This window comes from Procambarus clarkii, chromosome 83, assembly GCF_040958095.1.
Source record: "Procambarus clarkii isolate CNS0578487 chromosome 83, FALCON_Pclarkii_2.0, whole genome shotgun sequence".
Classification (NCBI taxonomy): domain Eukaryota; kingdom Metazoa; phylum Arthropoda; class Malacostraca; order Decapoda; family Cambaridae; genus Procambarus; species Procambarus clarkii.
Genome location: NC_091232.1, coordinates 11,266,627 through 11,291,146, shown reverse-complemented (window position 1 = coordinate 11,291,146; position 24,520 = coordinate 11,266,627). Strand labels below are relative to the sequence as shown.

General features: G+C 37.7%; 1 protein-coding gene across 5 annotated transcripts in view; it reads left to right on the top strand.

Annotated features, from left to right (window-relative positions):
* The first annotated feature begins 2,108 nt into the window (after window positions 1-2,108).
* rump (heterogeneous nuclear ribonucleoprotein rumpelstiltskin) overlaps window positions 2,109-24,520 on the top strand; it is a 54,420-nt gene continuing 32,008 nt past the window's right edge. For 2 of the 5 annotated variants that reach the window (XR_011225397.1, XM_045759322.2), the window contains exons 1-7: window positions 2,109-2,259; window positions 11,014-11,127; window positions 13,361-13,461; window positions 13,694-13,848; window positions 18,865-18,912; window positions 22,381-22,593; window positions 24,042-24,159. Coding sequence is in view for 4 of the 5 variants with exons in the window: in XM_045759322.2 (XP_045615278.1) it covers window positions 2,219-2,259; window positions 11,014-11,127; window positions 13,361-13,461; window positions 13,694-13,848; window positions 18,865-18,912; window positions 22,381-22,593; window positions 24,042-24,159 (790 nt within the window). In the remaining variant the exon portion in view is untranslated. The remainder of the gene's footprint in view (window positions 2,260-11,013; window positions 11,128-13,360; window positions 13,462-13,693; window positions 13,849-18,864; window positions 18,913-22,380; window positions 22,594-24,041; window positions 24,160-24,520) is intronic. The other 3 variants (XM_045759323.2, XM_045759324.2, XM_069316400.1) reach the window with 3 other exon arrangements.

Sequence of the window (24,520 nt, the reverse complement as noted above, 5' to 3'; positions counted from 1 at the left end):
TCGTGCTGTATTTATTTATTTATTTATTTATTTATATACAAGAAGGTAAATTGGAGGTTAAGAGAGAACATAGAAATGAAGTTGATTTGACATTCTTGTAAAGCCACTAGCACGCATAGCGTTTCGGGTAAATAAATAACTAAATATATTTATGAGAAGCGAATAACTTACAATTATGATGAATGTATATAAATGTACTTATTAATAAAAATGTAAACCGTATGTAATTAGCTCCCGACAATTATAAATAGTATAGGTTAAAGAATACGGCCCCAAGGTTCCTTGAACTCAATATGTAACCTTATGTAATATGTCCGAGAGGATGAATATTTAGGGGAGTACTCAGAATGAGTATACGCATGGGGTCCATAATAAACGTATTAAATTAGACTTATCGCCAAGATCTTAGCTTAATAGTTAAGTTTGCAACATTTCCAACGTCAGCGCAGTCGAGCAGCATATTACGCAACACCTGAATTTACATGAGAGCCACTAACGAAATGTGGGAATACTGTTGAATGAAGGACTTGAAGTAGAGGGGGGGGGGGTAGAAATAGCCTAAGCTACGCTATTCCTTTGAGATGTATCTTTTTCTTGTCTCAATAAACACACTTGAACTTGAACTTGCAAAGCTCATCATATAAACTAATGTAGTTTATATGATAGGCGGTTGAAACCATCGACCGTCTCAATAAATAAAAAATTACTTAATTGTAGTTTCCTTGCCTTATATTGATTTCCGAGGTGGCGAATAGCAGTAGCAGATCGTAGAGTTGATCGATCAATACAAGACGGGAGAGAAGCTGTATTGTCCCCAATGAACCAACACTACGAGAAAGAGAAATGACCTTACTATTTGAATTATTTAAAACTATTCATCTAAATTATGATTTTCTGATTTTGCAATGTGCCTCTGATTTTATGATGTGCCTCTGTAACCTTTTCCACTACCGCCCACAGGATGGGTATGGGGTACATAATAAATGAACTAAACTTAAAAAAATACGATGTGGATGTGTGCCAATATATAGTTCATATCTCTATAAAACCTGGTTTCGCCAAGTTTAGAAAATACTAATAATTTAGTACACACGCGAAATTCTGTGGCACACAGAATAAGAAATCAAGGGAAAGTCTAAGCCAAGCGATCACACACCCAGTTAATTATTATATACAATCCATCATTATTCATGGTGGAATCACTTCATAGAGGAAGCTAACGCCAAACAGTATGGCACATCACATAAACAACGAGCTTATCATTCCCTCTCTCAATATTCCATTACAATTTAGAAATAAGTTTATGTAATCATATATTCCTGCCATTTGTTTCATAGGGAGGTTACTTATAATATTAGACCAAGTTCGGTTACAACCGTTAATTTGCAGAAATATTGAAACAATAAACGTGCGCAAACATTGAATACAATTAATTTTGACAAAATAATTTGAGTTTTATAAATAAAAAGGTGAAATAAATATAATAGTAACTTTATATATCGGATATCGACAAACGCGGCAAAGTAGCCGCAAGAGTTTTGTATATACAACAATAAAATACTTTAGCTTTTTTTCTAGTCATTCTTAAAACATGTTAGCTGATTAGACGTTATTAATTACAATTATAACTAATATATAAAACAAAGTGTTTGTAATGTTAAAAGAGATATAAAAAAACAATAAAATTTGTTTAAATGTTTGCAAGTATGGAATGTGAGAACCGTATGACGCCAATAGATTATGCTTACAGAGCACGTGATAAATTATCTACACTCAATGGTTATAGTTATTTTAACGTAGTTATATTTGCTACAGTTTGAAATGTACATATTATGCTACAAAACATGGATTTATGATGAATTTACTAAGTTTTTATTTGAAATTTATTTACCGGCTACACGCATTTGGCAATGAGTCCTGTTCGTATGCATTGAATCTATTTTGATTTCAAGTATATTAATATATAACTAACCTATTCGTCGATTAGTATATAAATATACATTAGAGACAACTGCAGTCATCTACAAATTATCGAAATATGTTGAATAATTAAGACGATAGGAGTATATAACACAAAATCTGAAAAAGTGTGGGGAAGTCAGCGCAGAGATCGGGACACGACGGCTACATGCTTGCTAACGCCAGCATACGCCGCCATACTTGATCTGTTGGAGGGTTGAAGCTGCTTCAAAAAATTTCATCTCCAAACATCGTGACCATGGCTGAAGATTCAGGATTCAAATCTGACGGGCGTGACAGGTGAGGCTGTGAAGATTGTGTCAAGCTTTGTGCAGGGTTTAAGTTTCGTAGTGTATGGCAGGAAAACTTGGGCGGAATTTAACCGGGTTTTCGTAGCTGAATGGCGGCGGCGTAGGTACGGGTGCAATGGATGCCAAGCGTGACTCATTGAGTTCGGACGGGTTGGTGTTATTAATTAATCACATGTTGTATTAATATGGGCTGAACTTAGATGTAAATAGTGTATAGGAAAGATTTTTGAGGAGAATGGTTTAAATATAAGTGTAGTAGGACAAAGGGGCGGTGAGGCTTGAGGCCCACGGCGTTGGTCCGCACAAAATGTCCTTTTTTTTTTACAAATTAAGACAATTTCGAGTGCTGGTGGGAATGTTTTCTCCAATGTTTACTTTGTTATGGGTGCTTGAGGTGACGCTTGTGTTTAATGAAACATTCCCCCCCTCTCCCCCATGATATAGTGTAATATCGGCTCCTATAGGGGTGTGGGTTGTATGTACTAAAAGTACATGTAAATGCTGTATTGATACACTGGTACATTAATGTCATATTCGGGTAGAGAAGACCCCAGTAGTATCTGCAGCTAAGTACTGCGGTATAGGCCCAAGGCTGATCTTAATGAAGGAGTACAACATTCCCCTCCCCGGCAGAACTGTGACCCTTTGCATAAGAACATAAGAACATAAGAACAAAGGTAACTGCAGAAGGCCTATTGGCCCATGCGAGGCAGCTCCTATTCTATAACCACCCAATCCCACTCATATACTTGTCCAACCCGTGCTTGAAACAATCGAGGGACCCCACCTCCACAATGTTACGCGGCAATTGGTTCCACAAATCAACAACCCTGTTACTGAACCAGTATTTACCCAAGTCTTTCCTAAATCTAAACTTATCCAATTTATACCCATTGTTTCGTGTTCTGTCCTGTGTTGATACTTTTAATACCCTATTAATATCCCCCCGGTTATGTCCATTCATCCACTTGTAAACCTCTATCATGTCACCCCTAACTCTTCGCCTTTCCAGTGAGTGCAACTTAAGCTTTGTTAATCTTTCTTCATATGAAAGATTTCTAATTTGGGGAATTAACTTAGTCATCCTACGCTGGACACGTTCAAGTGAATTTATATCCATTCTATAATATGGCGACCAAAACTGAACTGCATAATCTAAATGGGGCCTAACTAGAGCAAGATATAGCTTGAGAACCACACCAGGTGTCTTGTTACTAACGCTGCGATTAATAAATCCAAGTGTCCGATTTGCCTTATTACGAACATTTATGCATTGATCCTTTTGTTTTAAATTCTTACTAATCATAACTCCCAGATCCCTTTCGCAATCCGACTTCGCAATCACAACACCATCTAGCTCGTATCTTGTAACTCTATCATCATTACCTAACCTCAGAACTTTACATTTATCAGCATTAAACTGCATCTGCCAATCCTTTGACCATTTCAAAACCCTATCTAGATCAACTTGAAGTGATAGTGAGTCCTCCTCCGAATTAATTTCCCTACCGATTTTCGTATCATCGGCAACAATTTTTTCATACAATCCTTCACACGGGGACAAGAAGGCTTTCATGCAGCTTTCATAGTTTGGTCAGTGTCTGACCATTGATAAGCATTAGGCTGTTTGAAGTATTATATGGTGTGTGGGGTGTACTAACAGTTATAAAAATATAAGAAATAAAAATGACGGTACGTGCAGAAGGCCTATTGGCCCATACGAGGCAGCTCATTTATATCCACCCAATCTCGTCCATATATATATCTTAACTTATCTTGAAACAATCGAGGGGTCCTACTTTTGTTAACGCGGTAATTGGTTCCTACATAATGGGTTTTCTATAAAATATAATTTGTGACGAAATGTTCAAAACTCTGGTTCGCAAAACTGCAACCCACGAGCATTTCTATATTTTGGTTTTGTCGTATGACCTATTAACTGTGGCATTAAAGGTCGCTCTGCTGGGATCCTCTAAAACAAAAAAAAAGGGGGGGGGGGGGAGGCGCCTTCAGATATAATATTCGTAGGTTTAATACATATAAAAGTAAAATACATATAAAAGTCATGGTGGGTGCATGTTTGTATTTGTACACTAATTATAACAAGCTTTACTATATATTGTACTGTAAATCTATGGTACTGATCAGATAGGTGGTGATTGGTTGTTTAGTTTAGTTGCGTAACTAGTATATTTCTAGTATTAAACAATCTGGTGTGCTAGGCAGCATTGCTCGAGGTGTTCTGTACACTTTCATTAATTTTTCTTTTTCAGGTGAAAAGCACATGGTTTGCTACATTATTCTGTACAGCAGTGTCCCTGATATAGCTTTATATTTTGTTATAGGTGCTGAACTATAAGTTCAGCACCTATAACCCTATGAAATAGGGATAGGTGTACAGGCGCCAGATTCACGAAGCAGTTAACACAGGCACTTACAAACATGTACATCATGCCTCAATCTTTGACGGCTTTGGTTACATTTTATTAAATGGTTTACAAGCTTGAAAACTTCCCAATCAACAGTTGTTATTGTTATAAACAGCCTCCGGGTGCTTTGGGGCTCATTAACTGTTTGATAATTGTAAACAAAGCCGCCTAAGATTGAGAAAAGATGTACAGGTTCGTAAGTACTTGCGTAACTGCTTCGTGAATCTGGTGCCAGGTCTGTGTGCATATAATGGCCCAAAAAATATTGTTCAGCTGCAGCAAATTCTGCTACCTCATTGTATCTATGAGGTTGACTTGACTGATCATAAGTTATTTGGCTAAATTATTGATGTTAACTAACATTGATATTGTAAATGGACATTACCCTGATAGTTCCAACATACTGGTGAAGCATGAACATACCAGTTGGGTTAAATAAGGTGTGGCTGTGCATAGATCTTTCACATTTTTCAATTTTCTATATAATTCACTTTAAACAAAAAAAATCTGCTAACTCTAAATTTATATTTCTAAACAAATTTTCATTAAATAATTTTGATATTTTTTGTACATGTCTTGCTCATTATTTTGTTCATATCTGAAGTGTTTTTGTGTGTGTGTGTTTTTGTGTGTGTGTGTTTTTGTGTGTGTGTGTGTTTTTGTGTGTGTGTGTGTGTGTGTGTAATTACTAATTTTGTAATATAAATTTAGTTTTGCATTTTGTGAACCTATTGAGAATGCATGCGTAATCCACCTATGTGTTTTCTGCGCCGTTCATAGTCTGACCTCTTGCTACATATTTTCACCAATTACTTTGAATATGTAATTAGTTTATAAGTTGAAATGATTACATCCAGTGAGGGTGGAGCAGTTGAGGGTAAAAAGAACTTGTGTACAGTATAAAAATTCAGTTAACGGAGAACATAAATTGTAAAGTAGAAAGCAAGTGATTCGGAGAGGATTATGGCTTTGGCTTAAGTACTTACATGTAAAAAAAATAGGAAGTGAGTTAGCAAGGAGAATAGTGGTGGTAGGAAGAATAGCAATGCAAAGAATACCAATTAAATATAAGCAGCTGCATGATGCTGTGTAAGGTTCACGCAACATTGTACAATGTGGAGGCATCAGGTGGTTGCCCACACGTTCACTCTGTACCAGAAAGTGGCTCACATATCATAGGCATTTAAGGCTTCAAAGCTAGTGGAGGGTGGCTGCACTTGCCTATGGGTTACCAAGACCAGCCTGTTGTGCTACAAAGAAAAGGTAAGTTACAGAAAATAAAGTACATTACTCATTACAAATATACCGAAATCGGTTTTTGTATATTTGTCTAAATATGCATACACATTGTATCATTTGCTATAAGAAAAATTGTAAATTTATTGATTGCCAAAAATGAGGCAATTGGAAATCTGTATCAGATGTGGAACCGTGATCTGGCTTTTTGAGTGTGTACTGTAGTGTAAAACGCATTGAAATGGAGGACTTAATATTGTACATAAAATATTTAACATTAAATCAGAATTTTAAAATGTGCCCGTTAGCAAGTAGCAACAAAAGTGATTAAAACTTTTCCTAACCTAATGATATTTGACAAACTCTGCTTTGATGCCAAGGCTTGGCTACTAGTGGTCCCTAGAATTTCATGTTAAAGTAATTATTTATCTTCATCTACTTACTTTCTGCTTCTTCTTCCTGCTTCATTTTTCAGGCAACAGGTGGGGGACATAAAAATAGTGGTAACGGTCCATTGCAATGCCCAACCAAACACCAGAATTTCTAGGGATGAATATGATATAATAGAAGTTGGAGCCAAGATTGCTTTTTTTTGGGTATTTTTAATCAGGAGGAAATGTTTGGTAATAGTGGCAATCATGGGTGATAGTGAAACTGATAAATACACTAGACAGCATTTTATTGAGCTGATATGAGGAAGGCGAGCATATGCCAATAAATGCTGGTGTTAAAAAAGAAAGAAAAAAAAAGACCATCTAGTCTTGTTTTTTGCAAATTGCAACATACTGTATCTCGCCTATGCTTTGGGTGTACAATTTGAAATGATTTATGTTGAAGGTATTTGGGCAGTAAATGTTTTTGGCACATTCTTCAGCAATTTTTCCAGCTCTGAATGGAGTTGTTAGTGTGCAATAATAATCCACTCAACATTGCATTGCACAAGTGATTTAAAAACACAATACCTGGTTTGGTATCTTGGTTTCAAACATTTATTTGGCATATTTTTCTTCTAATGGTGTGGCTGTATTGAGTCTTGCATGTGTTTTTTTTAGATACGTATATTGTTTTGGGTGGCCCCTTGAAAAACCTGGTTTACATAAATTTAAAGGTTTGCAGTGTCTAGTTTCTATTCCTAAAAATTCAGTGCTATCTGCAAGAGCTGGTATGGTACAAGCTCTAGGCAAGAGCTGGTATGGTACAAAAGCTGCTTATGGTACAATAGGATTTGTACAATTTGTCTGTCAATATTACAAAAATACTGAGAGCAAGTCCAGAACTCATTTAGTCAGTGGATGACTCATATTTTACTTTTTTTATTTTTTGGTTCTTCAATAAATGAGAAGGGCACTCTTCCTGGTTTGCCAGTTATTCTTTCTTTTTCTTGTGCACATTAACCTTAGACTGCTCAGCTATTTAAAAGTAATACATTGTGGTGTTAAAAAGTTAACCAATTGGTGGGTGTGGAATCACGTGATATGTGCACAAGTGGAAAGTGCATACAGTGGTTGGAGCAGTGTAAGGGTTAAGTATATAATTACTGTTAACATTTGATAAAAGATTTTGCAGTCATTGTATGTTACAACAGCATCTTGTTTTTCCAATCAAGGTTGTCATGTAACACTTAAAGAGGGGCATGAGCGATCTTTAAACCAATGTTGACAGGGCTTTGTAGATTTAGATTAACATGTGATTTGGACTAACTTTTTAGCACAAAGATATTTGTAATAGTGCTCAGTAAAATATTTTTCTCTGCTGCCTGGTTTGTTGAGTGGCGCATCTCTGCTGCCTGGTTTGTTGAGTGGCGCATCTCTGCTGCCTGGTTTGTTGAGTGGCGCATCTCTGCTGCCTGGTTTGTTGGGTGGCGCATCTCTGCTGCCTGGTTTGTTGAGTGGCGCATCTCTGCTGCCTGGTTTGTTGGGTGGCGCATCTCTGCTGCCTGGTTTGTTGAGTGGCGCAACTCTGCTGCCTGGTTTGTTGGGTGGCGCATCTCTGCTGCCTGGTTTGTTGGGTGGCGCATCTCTGCTGCCTGGTGTGTTGGGTGGCGCATCTCTGCTGCCTGGTGTGATGAGCAGTGCGTCTCTGCTGCCTGGTGTGTTGGGTGGCGCATCTCTGCTGCCTGGTTTGTTGAGTGGCGCATCTCTGCTGCCTGGTTTGTTGAGTGGCGCATCTCTGCTGCCTGGTTTGTTGGGTGGCGCATCTCTGCTGCCTGGTTTGTTGGGTGGCGCATCTCTGCTGCCTGGTGTGTTGGGTGGCGCATCTCTGCTGCCTGGTGTGATGAGCAGTGCGTCTCTGCTGCCTGGTGTGTTGAGCGGTGCGTCTCTGCTGCCTGGTATGTCGAGCGGTGCGTCTCTGCTGCCTGGTGTGTCGAGCGGCTCTCGTCTGCTGCCTGGTGTGTCGAGCGGCTCTCGTCTGCTGCCTGGCGCGTGTGTCGAGCGGCTCTCGTCTGCTGCCTGGCGCGTGTGTCGAGCGGCTCTCGTCTGCTGCCTGGCGCGTGTGTCGAGCGGCTCTCGTCTGCTGCCTGGCGTGTGTGTCGAGCGGCTCTCGTCTGCTGCCTGGCGTGTGTGTCGAGCGGCTCTCGTCTGCTGCCTGGCGTGTGTGTCGAGCGGCTCTCGTCTGCTGCCTGGCGTGTGTGTCGAGCGGCGCGTCTCGGCTGCCAGGCGTGTGTGTCGAGCGGCGCGTCTCGGCTGCCAGGCGTGTGTGTCGAGCGGCGCGTCTCGGCTGCCAGGCGTGTGTGTCGAGCGGCGCGTCTCGGCTGCCAGGCGTGCGTGTCGAGCGGCGCGTCTCGGCTGCCAGGCGTGCGTGTCGAGCGGTGCACAGCGGCTGCCGGCGTGCGTGTCGAGCGGCGCACAGCGGCTGCTTTAAGTTTTGGGAATGATATGGGTATCTAGGCTTCTCCCATACAAAGTATAAAGTGTGTGATATTAGATTTTTGTATTGATAAATGTAGTATTCGAAGAGTTTGCCTGAAAGTCCATAGGCATGCTGTCTGTACCTACTAATGAAGTACATGTCCCTTTCCCTTATGTAGGGTTTAGGGCGATAAAAGTTTCGGTTGTTATGTACAGTACTTGAATTTATTTTGGTTTTCAGTCTTCAGTGTGTTAAGCGAGTCATTCTGCCATGTTCTCCCTTATGCATTGGTCTAATACTGTATGTGGGTTTTGCTCTGGCTCTGCATAGAAGAAATGTGCAATTCTTAGTTTTAGTTTGATGTGTTCTTTCCCTAAATTGCCTTTCTTGTTCTTGGAAGAGGGGGGGGGATGGGTGATTGAGTAGTTATTTTTCTTTGCCTTCAAAGTGAAGGCTGTTCTGATGCCAATTTGCATCTATTTCTCTCCTTAGTGGTACATGTCTTTGTTAAGCATATTGTCACTACCTATTCACTTTACTGACTTGGGTTTGCATTATCCAATTGCTCCAGCTTGTTTGTGAGGTCATAGTTAATTAGTTCCCAGTTAAGTTATTGAATTTAATTGGTAAATTGTTTTTGTGAATTGGAGACACGCTGAGCAGATCTTTGCCTGTGCATGTCTAAACTTCGATTAGGTTGTAATTTGAATAACACGAATTCCTTATTGTTTATCAGTTAATCATTATTAAACATTATTTGTGAAAATGTCTAGGATATTTTCTGGTTGGTTTTTACTCTTTCTAGAGCAAGAAAAGTTTAGCAGCCTTAATAGCCATTTAAGGCACTGAATTGTACCTGGATAAGGTTCTGAGAGTTTAATGTCTTTTATACTTTGATAAAGTACTGTAACTTCATTTTAACTACCCTGTACTGGGATTCTCTTGATTTATTGGTACTAGATACATTTTCTAATTTAGGCGCTGTAAAGTGGAGTCATTGCACATGATCATGTTGGGAGATGGATTTGCACGGTTTCTAAGTAGTATTAAACTTTCTTTTATTTTTAAATGCTTGAAGACTTTTGTCTGATGACTTGCCAGTATATATAAAGTTAATAACTATATTTTGGGTTTTGATTATCTGTAGTTCCACCATATTTATGGTGTTTAGCAGCTCAGTGCAGATGAGTATGTCTTTAGTGTATAGGCTGACCCCACTCTGTAACCTGTGTTTTCCATCACGTCTAAAACGATTGTATTGTTATCCATGTTAAACTGTGATAGTCCTTTGCTTAAGTTTTAATCAATGCTGCAAACACTGCATTTGCCTCATGAAGGAAGGCACTTATAAGTGGATTTTATTCTGCATGTGTTAATGTCTTGTGTTGGTAAATATGAATATTATAATTGTTGACATTTTTGTTGTGGTGTTACGTTCGTAGTGGGGGTACCATGGTGTTGGTATAAGACCTTTATATTTCTTGCCAGTCTTCCACTTGCTAAACAAACATGAGTAGGGTTGTGGCCATTTCCAGAATAGCCATTTGGTTTGTATTTGCCTGTTTGATACAAAATGCTTGACAGTCTTGCCTTAATGCCTTTTCTCTTTAGTGAGCTGTTTGTTGTGGGTGGAGAAATTTCCTAATTTTGGACACATTTACCAGTACTGTAATTGGAATAATTCTGTATTGTTTGGTGGCCATAACTGTGCTCCTTTTGACATACCCTATGCATATTTTTGGCAGGTTCTGCATTGCATTGTTGCCCTTGGTCTGACTACTAAATTCATATTGGCTCCACACTGGTATCTGGTGCCAAAACTTCAATAGGTTTCTTTTTTTGCTTGGTTGTCTCGTTTATTTTGCATTGTAATTCACTGGATCTGACATTATTCTCCCTTAGGGGAGGGATATGATTCACTTTGTTTTGAAAGCTGGGTTTTCTTGAATTTGTCTGGATCATTTACCCTTATCTAACATAAGACTGCGTGTCCTGTGTTGGGTACTGGCTGTTGGAGCACTGCTGCACTACTGTTTGATACGAATATAAAGGCAATGCTGTAGCTAAATAGCTTGGCTGTATGTATTCTAGTATAGTAGTGCAGTATGTCATAGGCCTTTGTCCAGCATATCCACAACCCATTGGTTAGGTAAGGGTTCATTATTCCAAACTGCACAGAATATTAATATCAGGTTGGAGTGATTGCAATCGTTAATGTGTTTTTACAGGTCTCGTTCCCCTGCTGATGATGACAGCCGTGACATGGATGGGGAAAATGATCGTAGTGGCGATCGTGACCGCAGTCGTCGCATGGATCGCAGTAGAAGACCAGAAAGATCGAGGTAGGAAATATATAAAATTAAACAAATTTACAACTGCAATAGTTAATTAGCTTATTAAAATGCTATTAACTTCCTTGTGAACTCCCATCAGGGCATGACCACAGTAGAATTATTTATCAGGCTATCATCACACAAACCTTTAATTTTTTTTTGGAAGCCCCCTTAACATCTCATCCTTTTCATATTGTTCCTCATACTGCTTTCTCATGGTAAGATCCTTCACTTTGGAAATACTAGACCGTCTTGGGCATATGTCTTGTCACCTGCGTTCATTGAGCTTTACTATTTGTACCACTGCATGACATTCCCTCATCCCCCATTACTCATAACACCTCTCATACACTGAAATACTTCAGTGTCACTTCAGCATACACATCCCACAAACTTTAAGCAACTTTTTCTCACTGCTTGCACTATTCAGCCCTCTTCCCTTTTTATACAGTTTAATATGCTTTCTCTCTGCAAAGAACAATAAATTATCTGCACATACTGTACTTGCCTTTCAATAACTATTACTCTTTCACTTGTGATCCAGGTGTTCTCCTTTTGGTCTAAGCCAAATATTATTTTCTGTTACATTTATAAACATGTTGACCTTTTTATAGGGGCACCATTAAACATTTATAATTTTCATTTGGAAGAATATTATAAGCTTGAGTCCATTTTCTATACATGGGCTCCAATTAACTCTGCCAGGCCATAAAAGTGTTCCAAAACAATGTTCAAAGGCACCTTCAGAATCCAGATCATGTTTTGAAGTAGATTTGGATTTGAGTGAAATGTCAAGTTTTCTTATAGCAAATGATAACAATGTTTTGCATATTTAGAGCAATATATAAAATATTTGTATATATAATGTACTTTATCCTGAAATACAAAACCTCCGTGTTTTTAATTTTTTGTTTAGCTAGGGCTGATCTTGGTAGCAAAATGCAGTTAAATTACTGTTATAGTGCAGCACTAAAGAGTTGGCAAGTTTTTCCACATCACTAACTGCACATTTGGTATTAAATATAAATAAATTTGCTGTACTAGCAGTGTTCAAAAATGTAAAATTGAAAAAAAATCATGTTGGACAAAGTTTTAATGTAAACTGAAAGAGGATCAAAGAATGGCATAAAAGTATTGCTTGAGGGAGGGGGGGGGGCTAGATATGACAAAAGGGTTATGCCTCATCACTCACTGATCCAGAAAGTAAAGGGGCCTTCCAGCCTGAATGAGTGCTGGTTGACCTGGAAAGTGGTGGTCTACTCGCTTACTGCCATTGTTGTCTTTGGTTTATTTTTATATTGACCTGAAAGTATTCTTAAGAGAAGCCTAAGCTGTGTATAGAACTCCAAAATCTCAATCTGCTAACAGCAAATTTCCAGCAACATAACAAAGATGTTTTCTTAAGCGATCTAAATTTCTTCATTCTTTGACTAACTTTCGAAAAGTTAAGATTTTTATGAAACTTTATCTACAAAATCTAACCTATAACATGAACCTCCAGCTCATTTCAGCATTGTAACTCAAAAGGAAACGAGGTAGGCGGGGTTTAAAAAGATTGAATTTAATGAATTTAAATTGTACCTCAATACGAAGAACGTGTGTAAAGGTCATGAAAATTGGTTCATGAGTAACCAAAATAAATTGTTCTTTTGAGAAAAATTGAATCGATTATGCCACCAGTACACAAAGTGGTAGTTAGTATTTTCTTCTAACTTCGTATACATGACATGGTGGGCTTCATTCTCAAATGTAGGGAAGCTTTGGGGAAATCGCTGAAGCTTGCCTTGCTTCCTTTTGTTCTTCTATTGGCATCATGCTATTTAATACCTTTAAACAGAAAATGTAACTTACTTGGGTATTGCTGTTATTATAAATTAGACATTATTAACACCTGTTATTTAGTTTGATATGTAATTACAAATTATAATGGAAAATGCTATTTGTTTGGAGTGTCATGCAGGTGGTGGTGATCTATGGTGACATCACTCTTGATGTTCCTACTACGGCTGTGTTTTTTTGTGTGTACTGTATTAGTATATTAAACATGTTTTGGTTAATAAATACATAGCACTGCCTCTACCCTCCCTGCAAAATACAGGACCACCACCTCCCACCCTTATGTTGTACTATGTCTTAGTATTATGCAGGGTCTAGTATTTTGCTGTTCCCTGACCTAGGGATACAAATCTATCTATCTTAGGATAAAAATGTGTGATTTAATAATGTTTTTGTTTGTATTTAGGGGTGGTTCAAAGCGTGGGTCAGCAGAGACTCGCATATATGTCTCCAATATTCCTTACGAGTACAAGTGGCAAGACCTAAAAGATCTTTTCCGCAAAGAAGGTAAAGTTTTAAGTTCATTAATTTTGATTTTTAGTTCTGAGAATGTTGTGGATGATTTTTAATGTTTTGCATTTTTGTGTTAATGTGTAGTTTTCAAATTTCATCAGCAATTTCTCATTTATTTTTAAATGAATTCTGCAATGATATATTTAATGTGTAAAAAGGGCAAATTAACTTGATTGTACAACTATTATTGTTTTGAATTGAGTAATTAAATTTATTCTTTTGACAGTCGGTGAAGTGGCATACGTAGAAATGTTTAATGATGAAAACAACCGCCCTCGAGGATGTGCCGTAATTGAATTTGAATCTGTTGACCTTGTGGCAAAGGCTGTGGAGATCATGCACAGATATGAGCTGAAGGGCCGCAAGCTAGTTGTGAAAGAGGTAAGGCTTAACTTCACGGTTATTTTTTTATAATAAATATTTTTTGGTTGCAAAGTGTGGCATGCATAACACACGGTACTGAATATCCTAACAGGTTCATTTACCTGGCTAAAGGTCTAAATCCCAATAATAATAAAGATTAGAAATGATAATGCCTCTTGAGAAAAATTAGCCTTCAGGAGCTGCTAGGAAAGTACTGTAGAAGTTCTTTAAGGTGTTAAAAAATTATTTCCAATTTGATTAAATTTATTAAATTTCATTTAGTTGAGTGTTTATTCATGGAAAGACTTTGAACTGAAAATTTCCTTAATTTACAAACTAGTGAAACAGCTGATTGTAATTAATAGTTCCCTGCTGTGGGAGCAGTTTCTTCACTCGGTTTTGCGGTGTACCTGATGTCTTTGGTAAATCTTTTTTGAATTTGTTTTATTTTTTCTTGTGCATTCAGAACAGGTCAGTGAATGCAGGACTTGTCCCATATATCTTGCATTCATCTCATTGTGAGGCTTTTCTATAATCCTGCAATTGCAGTGCATTGTGTGAGGACAGCTTGAATATTCACTTAGATTGTACCTGGATGGGGTTCTGTGAGTTTTACTCCCTAAGCCCGGCAAGGTTTGACGTATGAGCGCTTGGTCCAGTAGGCTGTTGCTTGGAGCAACCTGCAACATGTGCCTTTTTGTTGTGCATGTAGAGATCTTATTTTGTTTGGGTTGTATTGATTAGCTTTGGTAACACTTGTGAAAAAGTTTAAATGTCTTTTAAAGTTAAATACTGTATCTGGAATGGTATTTGCTGTGCATTCTTCAGTTTGTCATTGTTCAGATATTCAGTGGTGAAGTTGAATATATGGGCATCTAATTTAGATGCTTTCCATTTGGTATTTCCGGCATATAACCTGCCTACACCCAGTAAGAAAATGTTACCTTTATGAGTAACATTTTGTTGGGTTCATTTGTTATAATACTCGAGAGCCTTTTAAGCTGTTTTTTTAATTTGTAGCAAGTTGTCAAGTCTGCTTGAGTTATCCAATATTCTGGCATTTACCTTGATTATGCAGTGATATTTACAGGATATCTACTGTACATCAGTTTGCAAATCTGGAATAAATCCTAAACGCTTTTCAGATCTTGGAAATGTTTCATTTATTTTGTCATCGTCTTCAGTTGGAATGTGGTTTTCTTAATGTTATCAGTTTTTTAATGAGGCTTATTATGACTTCAGCCAATTTTAGTAATAAGAAATAGAAGTCAAGTTGGTAAACTTGCATAAAGAAATGCAGTGGTTAGTAAAGAGAGCCTTTTAATACAGTAACTCTTTTATAGGTATCCCCAGGGGGGGAAGGGGGGATGTGGATACCCCTATGATTTCATCGTTAGGTATCCCCCTAATTAATTTTTTGTAATTTATGCTATATTTGGTAAATGGTTTTGCATATCAGCCCTAAACTTTAAAGGTTTGTGTATAGTTGTGGTCAGATTTTGGAAGTTTTAATAATGGGCTTGAGAGGGGGCGGGAGGGATTAGATCTAATAAACAAGCGAGTGCAGTTGCATTAAAATTTCTGCCGATACCAAGAGATAATCTGTGTTATGTATTTCGCCTTAAGTTCAATACAGTTTTGTGATAGTTTAATTTTTTTTCCAGCAAAAATTGTTCAGGTTATTATTTATAATTGGAAGTCTTGGAATCATGCTCAAGTATATTCAGTACCATGCAAATTTTTGTATTCATTAATCATTGCCATAAGCAATACCTCCACCTATCATCCATTCTCTTCTGCATACTTCAAGATAATTCAGTGGTAGAATGAACTGGGAGGCAAGATAGTGAAAGCAATATTGGAATTTATAGCAAGGAAATTTGCAAAAAAAGAATAGTGCAGGTTGAAGTGCAGGGTACTGGCAATTGATAAATGTAAGCAGTAAAGGATGAGGAACTAGTTCATCACAGTAGTAACAACAGCTATTTGAAAGATATTGCAACAAGATACAGGGACCAATTGTGAAGCTGTTGTGGCTGCATTCAGAGGAAATGAGTAATTGGTCATTCATTCAGAGCTAGCGACTTGAGGTATAATACTGGAGAGCAACAAAAAAGTGCATGAGGAATCTACAACACCTCCCAAGTCTTTAAAATGGTTGTCTGGTTGACCAGATTTTGAAAATCACCAACTAGGAGGCCTGTTCAAGAGACTGGGTTGCTGGGATGTTGATCCTCTGATGTGCTGCAAAGTCTGTCTGGTAACATGCTGGAAATTGTCGCTTAAAAATTCAAGGAAAGGCTTTTAGCCTATGTGAGACCATTACTGAAGTATACAGCACTGGTATGGGATCTGCACCTTGTTAAAAACGCAGGTGCACGCACACTTGCACATATTGATTGCAGAAAACAACATAGTTGCTTGATGTACTATGTACCATCAACCATAGATGGTTGATGGTACATAGTGTCGACTATAGAGGTAAAGTAGAAAAATGCTGAATTAGCTAGGTAGAAAGAAATTTAGATAGTGCAGATGGAGTCTCGCCTTGGGTGCTGAGCAAATGTGCACCGGAGCTGAGCCTTCCACTTCCATCAAGTTCTCGGACATCTTTATGTACAGGAATCTTAAAATATGAAAAAAAAACAAAGATCATTCGTCTACAAAAATAGAAAGAAAGGAATCCCTCTGAATCACCTGTATCATTGACAAGTATGGTAATTAAAATAGTAGAAAAAATCATTAAAATGAAATTGGTAGAATACCTGAAAAATTAGGTAATTAGGCTACCTGTATGGCGTTTGAACTGGAAGATCCTGTGTAACAGCTTAGTTTTTATTAGGCCACAGATCTTGCTGAAAAATATGGTTGGGTTGACTGCAATTATCTGGACCAAAAAAATGGCTTTGACAGTCCCAAACAAGAGTTTATGGATGCTAGAACATTATGGAGGGGTGAAGGGAAAACTTTTGATGTTGAAAGGTTTTGACAAATAAGGGGTACTAATCAGAGGCAGTGTATCAGATTGGAGAAATGTTAATAGTAGAGTACCACAGGGTTCTATTAGAGTCTAGCATGTGTAATGCTCATTGTCCAAATATATACATGGTCTAACAAAGGGAATATGGACAGGTCTGCTGATGATGCTATTCTACTAAGGAAGATAAGACACAATTACAGTGCCCTTCATGATCTGGACAGAATAAGTGCATAGGTCACTTGGTTGATGGTATTCAACATGATTGAATTCCACATGTTGAATGTGGAAAAGGAGAAAATAGGTGCCACAACCTACAAATTGTGTAAAGGCTTTGAACAAAGAATGAGATCTAGGTGTAGTTCAGGATAGTTAACTATTACTAGAGAACCACGTGAAGAACATTCTTAGGTGCCCATACACCATTTTCCCAACTTCAGAATCACTTAGAATTATATGTACAGTGAAATACTAAAATTGTTCATTACTCGAGACCAAAATTGGAAAATGGAGGGGTTGTATGGTGCCCCATATATCTCAAGATTCATATAAACTGGAAAAGGTGCGGACGTGCTACTAAAAGGCTTACAGAACTTAGAACAGGACCTATGAGAAGCTAGAGGTGTTAAATTTGCCAAAGCTGGAAGATATAAGAAAAAGAGGACATTTGATCACTACATGCAAATAGTAACAGGAATTAACAAAATTGATGGGAATTCGTGAAAAATGCAACCTTAAGGTTGTATTCAGATATATTCGGGCAAAGCTGCCAAAAAATATTAGAAGGTTCTCTTTTGCAAACAGTTGTACACAGCTGTAACAAGTGAGGTGGTGGTGGGTGCTAAAACTGTAAGTTGTTTCAAAGCATTGTATGTTGGAATGTAAATGATGATATTGAGAGGGGAATGATATTGTGTGGACCATGACAATGGCTGGTATGAGCCTCTTCATTCTAGTAATGGAATAAGATAACATCAGTCGGTGCTGGAAATGTTTTCAAGAATGTTAAGGTATTCTTGGGTGCCATACTGTATGAAAACTGAACTGTGTCAATTAAAAATATACCCTAGGTGCCAAAGGCTAGGAGGCAGTATAGAGGAATATTCCTCACTAGTCACTGATAGTCAAGCACAAATGACCATAGCCACTCCTCACTGAGCTCTTTGAAATCGGGAAGAAGGAAAGAAAGTTCCATTATTCAAAGTAGGGCATGAGCTTGAGTATGCCAAAGTTTGAAGATAAAATTAATGCAACAACAGAAAACTGGAAAGTGCTGCAGGAAGATCACAGTCCCACGAATGTGCCTACATCTACCACACCCTCTCCATATTTCTAATTTTTTATTATCATCATTAATTATCATTATTATTAATTATTATTAATTATATTATTATTATTTTTAATTATTAATTACTATTATTATTCCTACTTTATTCCCCACTCTTGCATTCATAACCCCCAACCCAAGAAGGTTCATCTGCAACACACATTTACTAAAACATCCCCTGGGTTAGGATGGTGTTAGAGATGGTTGCAATGGGTATGTTTTGGTGGTGGGTTATGTTTTTGTAGATGGTTGAGGTGGGGTTAGGCTACTGGTGTAGAAGTAGGGGTGTTGGTGTTGTGGCAGACATAAAGGGTGTCATGAGGTAGGTAGGTGGGTGTGTGTGGATATACTTAGCTTGCATGTCTTGGGGTTAGTAGTCTTGAAATTATATATATATTTTGTCCTTGTTATTCATTTTAAAGTAACGTGTTTTTTTTTTTACTTTGGGGATTATTTTATGTAGAAGTGAATGTAATTGTGTGATTGTGAAAGTTTAAGATTGCATAAATTTGTTCAATGGAAAGTTAATTCATTCTGGGAGTAAAATTTATTTTTGTAATACTTGTGGTACTTTTCCTTTGTCCTTTTGAGAAATTGGTAGGATAAGGGATGGTAATTTTCAAACCCAAAGTACCTAATAGGACACCTAAATCTGAGGTTTTAGTCGGTATTGTAGTGCAATAACTATAACCAGTGAGTTTCTAAGTGTAACACATCTAAATCTTTGCAGAAAGCAGATGACTTACCACTCTCGCAGAATCGGCCTGGAAACAGAAGGGTAAGGAAGAAGAGAAATGATTTGGAGTATGAGACCTTTTAATATCTTCCTCACAATAGCTGGTATATGACTTGTTCCTATTATATTTATGTAGGGCTCCTTTTGGATATGTGGAAACACAAAGGATTGAAAATACGGTATTTGCATGCAGGAACTAAGAGTACCGAGTACTCTAAAGCATGCTACCCCAGTCCATTTAGCCAGTGCACAGAAACTTCAGAGGCATCACCAACAAACAAACTTAAACGAAGTGTAGGTTATGTCCCATCATACACCAGTAAATGTGAGGAAGAAAAGTTTCTCTCATACTTCAAAGCAGTTTTTCTTCCTGATGGCTGGTTTATGATGGATGCCTGCCTCAGTTGGCAGTAATAATAATAAAAGCTGAAGCTGATGTGAAGGAAGCAAAAACTGCATTGGGTGTTATCTATTCTAATATTTAGGCATTGAAGGAAGACAGGCATGCAGTTTACAAATTTAATCTTACAAAAGGGGATATTGTGGTTAAGGAGAGTTTTTAACATGAGTAATAATCTTGACATTTCATGTTAGGTAAATCAAAATTTTAAATAGTGCTATTTTTAAGAAAATATAAATTAAAATTGTCAGTATTGTATAGAAAATGTATTCTTCCCAAATTTTACATGAGGTATAAATTTTTGTTCCTACTTAAACTGATGAGGGGAATGTGGGTGGGTTTTTTTACTTCGTGTGCCTAGCGAGTGTGTTAACATGCATTGGCCATGTGGCTGGTGGGGTGGGTGAGCATTGGCCATGTGGCTGGTGGGGTGGGTGAGCATTGGCCATGTGGCTGGTGGGGTGGGTGAGCATTGGCCATGTGGCTGGTGGGGTGGGTGAGCATTGGCCATGTGGCTGGTGGGGTGGGTGAGCATTGGCCATGTGGCTGGTGGGGTGGGTGAGCATTGGCCATGTGGCTGGTGGGGTGGGTGAGCATTGGCCATGTGGCTGGTGGGGTGGGTGAGCATTGGCCATGAGGCTGGTGGGGTGGGGAGGGGCTGGCAAGCATACACAGTCTGGCAGGTTAGGGCAGGGGGCATTGACAGGTATTAGCTTAGCTAGCTGGTGAGTGGTGGGGGTTAGGATGTTGGCATGCATTGGCCTAGCTGACTTATTGCTTGGGGCAGATTGGCATAAAAAGACAAGTTTTTTTATTCAAAATTGGCAACGCATCAAAATATTTAGTCGGCAAATATCTTCTAAGTAATGGGTTGTTGCCCTGTTATCTTTGGTTCCCTCATAAGCTCTGCTACACTATGCTTAATTTTTAGGATGCTGGAAGAATAGGGGGGGGAGGGAGCATTTGGTCGGTAGACGTGAGTGATGCATTACTTGTGACTTATACCAAATTGCGTTCTTACCTAGTTGGCTGTTTCATGTGACAACTTCATGGTGCAGGAGTTAATGAATTATTAACATTTATGTGAAATTATTTAACTACTGTACACACTGATATCATGGGGAAGGGGAGGTGCACGCAGCTCACATTGTGTTTATCAGGACTCCAGTACACATTAGCCATAAAAAACTGCGGCATCCTTTCCAGCTGTGAGAATCACGGTACTGCCAGAGCAATCAAGGCTGACATATGTAGGAGCTTACAGCACAGCTGTGAAAGTCTGGGCCACAGCATCACTTTATAATGATGAATAAAATAAGCAGCAAACTATTTTTGCATAGATGATTTTGACTAATACAAATTGTACAACATTGAAGGGAAGGGAACTATCAGAGGGAAAAGCACCAAGCCATTACGACTATATAGCACTGGGAAGAGGGTCAAGATAAGGATTTGGGACGGGACGGGAGAAGGAATGGTGCCCAACCACTCGGACGGTTGGGGATTGAACACCGACCTGCAAGAAGCGAGATCGGCCAGTCCAAGTAGTTGGGCATACATATTTCAATTTTATGCTCCATTTACATCTGGAATGTGATCCTGGAAAGTGAGATGCCAAAAAGACTAATAAAGTCTTATCCACAAATCAGTTGGATAATATAGGAATGCATTTCATAGAAATTCGTTACATCCAAAATTATACAAATAATTCTGGTAACAATCCATAGTAGTAGTATATCAGATGTGTTTTTACTAGATAGAAGCTTTATTCCTAATTGTTTAATCATGAATAAAGCACATTTCTCCAGTTGTCCTAAACGTGTCGGCACTTCAATCCTGTCTCTCAACTGTCAATCAACTGATGTACAGGTTCCTGAGCCTATTGGGCTCTGTAAGGCATGCCTTTTCTGGGTTTCTACCCCATTGAGTCAATTGTATACAGGCCCTTTATCCCATAATCCCTTTTGGACTTCAGGCTTGTGTGCTAAAAAAATAGTGGACCTTCTCAGCTTTGGATATAGTGAGGTATCCCCCTCTTTTTAGAGGTTGATGCATTCTGGCTGAGATGACATTACTTCATAAGGTTTGGAAGAGTTGTGCTTCTGAGTACTTTGGCTATTGCTGCTGTGGTTGGGAATATGTAGTTTTCTCAATTATATGCATTTCCTGTGGCTTGTATGTTGTTTTCAAGGTGGTCTTGAGCCCTTACCAAGGGTTTCACCATTTACTTCCAGTGTTTGCTCCCACCCTTAAATGGTATACATGGAGTTGCTTAAATGGCATTTTTCTCATTTGTCAGCAGACACATGGTGGCTAGTAGTGGGGGCCTTTGGAAAATTGTTCCTTTTGTTTTTAGTTTTGGTCATGTTTGGGTTGGCTGTTTCTCTACCAACCTGACAAAAATTGCTTAACATTTCAAATACTATACTTTACCTAGTTATCAATTTTCTCTTTGTATCATAAACTGCTATAAACTTGCTTTCAATATCTTACCATTTTGTGTAACCCATCAGGACAGACGTAATCTAATTCATGTTGAATTTCTTTACGTTCGAGTTAAGCAATGAATAAATACTCAATGAATTGTCTGATACTTTCTTGGATTGGTTAGCCATTATGTTCATGGTTCTTTGGAATATTTAGGTGCATGTTCCATAATTTTCCAAAATACTTTATACTGATGAGGTAAGTGGTTAAAGAACAATTATTCATGAAGTAATTTTTTTTATTTATTGTTTTGAGGCTTAGAGGGGGGGGGGGGGTGAGGGGGAAGAGAGATATTTGGATGGTTTGGAGTCAGCTGGTAAGTACTGTATTACATTAACAAAGAAAAGTCTAGAAATAGTTGTAGATAAATTTTAAGCTTTTAAAAGTCTGTGTTCAATTAAGGTGTGTGGCAATTTTGTGAAAATAATGCCCATGTTTGGTAGAAGTCTTAAAAGCATATGAAAATATGAAAGCATTATAAGGTTCAAGTATGTATGGAATGGAATTCTTCAATAATGAGCTACTGCTACCTTGAATATTGTTTTTTAAGTGAAGATCTGAAAAGTTCCTGGTAATTTTCTGTACACTGTTAAATGTTAATATTAATTATTTTAATTTTGCAGGGTGGGGCTGCTCGCCAGGAGTTTGAATCAGATAGAGACCGCCATAGAGGTCTGATGAAATCGGATATGAGAGGAGGACGTGACTTTGCTCGCGGTGCAGATTTAGGTGGACCTCCTGCAAATAAATACGGAAACACCTATGGTCTGTCTACTGTGTTTTTGGAATCACTTGGAATTACTGGACCTCTAGTCAGCAAAGTTTTTGTGGCAAATGTAAGTATATACAGTATTGACATTTATAAAACTTTTATCATTTTGTTTCCATATTCATGAATGTGTGTGGCACAAAGTTCATATGGTTATGGCTATTTTTTCTCGAGTGATTTTGAAGAACATTATATATTTACTTATAATGACAATCCGGTTTCATTGTTTTGATTTGTCTGGATGTGGCCATTGTGATTTCTGCGAGTTGTTAGTATTTTCCGCTAATGTTTTAATCTTTATTCCTAAAGAATGCAAGTTTTGGTAAATTGTATAGTTAGTTAACTATGGTGGTAGGAATTGTAGGATATTTACAGCGGGAGGTGGGAGTAAGACAACGGGTTGTTGAACGGGCTCGGGACGAGACAAGAAGAGTTACAGAAGAAATGACTGAAGTTGTTGGTTTATCAAATAAATTTGTAGATATTTAAAAAAATTGGCAAATTTTTATAAATATGGTACTAGTTTAAATGCTGTCTACACTCATCCAAATTATATGGGGGCTCACACTTATTCAAGTTATTTGAACTTTCTAATTGGCTGAATTTTTACTGAAAATGTCCAGAACTAAAAAAAAAAATTGAATTTGCATCTTTATTTTGTAAATGTTTCATATTTTGGGGAGTTGAGAAGTCAAATTCTGAATGAGACTTCATTTCATTTTGAAGCATATAATGTATTTCAGAATTTGATGCAATGAAAAGATTTGCTTCATTCAATAGTTCACTCATTTGTCCATTATAATTTTTTTTTTAAATATGATGGCACATAATGATTACAAGAATGAAATTAGTGTTGTATTGTTTGAGCTAGTAAAAATAATAATTAGTATAATATAATAGTTTGGATGCAGTTGAAAAGTTGTCAGGTTCCAGTCATGAATGTTGCTTGAGCAAGATTTGCTGTGCTAATTCTTTCAAATGGCAGCTATAAGTATGCAGTATTACTTTTTTTGCATTGATATTGCCATGTCAGGTGTATTGTAGATATGACCTTGGTTATGTGTTGTACAGGGATATTATGTACATTATGTACAGAGAAAATAGGAAACTACAGTAGGTAGGACAAATCTATCAGTGAAAATAGACTAGTTTGGATATGAATTTTTAAAGTTTCATGAACTGCCTAGAAGGAAGATATGCGAGGGTGAACATATGTAGTCGACTAAGAAATGGTTTAAAATATTTATTAAAATGTAATTTCATATGTCTGAATTTGATGCAATGAAAAGTTCTAAAAGTTCTTGTTCTAAATGTTTCACTAGTTTACACAGTATCATTGATTTGGAAATTGTACTATTTTGTCGTACTATTGTATTGTACTGTATACTACTATTGTATTTTAATTTTACATATCGTTGGTTATAATTTAAATTTAATGATTAATACATAAGTGTAGTCATGATTTTATTAATGCAATAAATAGGGTATTTAATAGCTTTCTATTTGTATTTGCAGCTTGACTACAAAGTTGACGATAAAATGCTAAAAGATGTTTTCAAGATTGCTGGCAAGGTTAGCTGCGTGGAAATCAGTAAAGACCAAGACGGAAAGAGCCGTGGATTTGGAGTTGTTGGTATGTTGTCAAATTGATTTAGTTTGCTATTGCAATGTATGAATGTGAGGCTGATAGTATTCCTCCACAGTACATTTTTGTTTTCCACTTTCATGGGGTGTAGTCATCAACTTTTATCACTTTTCACTATCACTTGCACCAGAGCATCCAACAGCAGAACAAAAAAAATCATGTCTTCAGGCACATTATTGTGACACCATAGTTTATGTTTTGGCATTTTGATGCCTTTGGGGTGACTAGCCATTTTTCCACTAGAAATTTAAGAAAATAAGGATTGCATATAAATTCCAATGATTACCTAAATTTTATATCTGGCTATTTCCTTTAAATCTTAAACCTTCTTTTAATTAGGAAAGCCTCA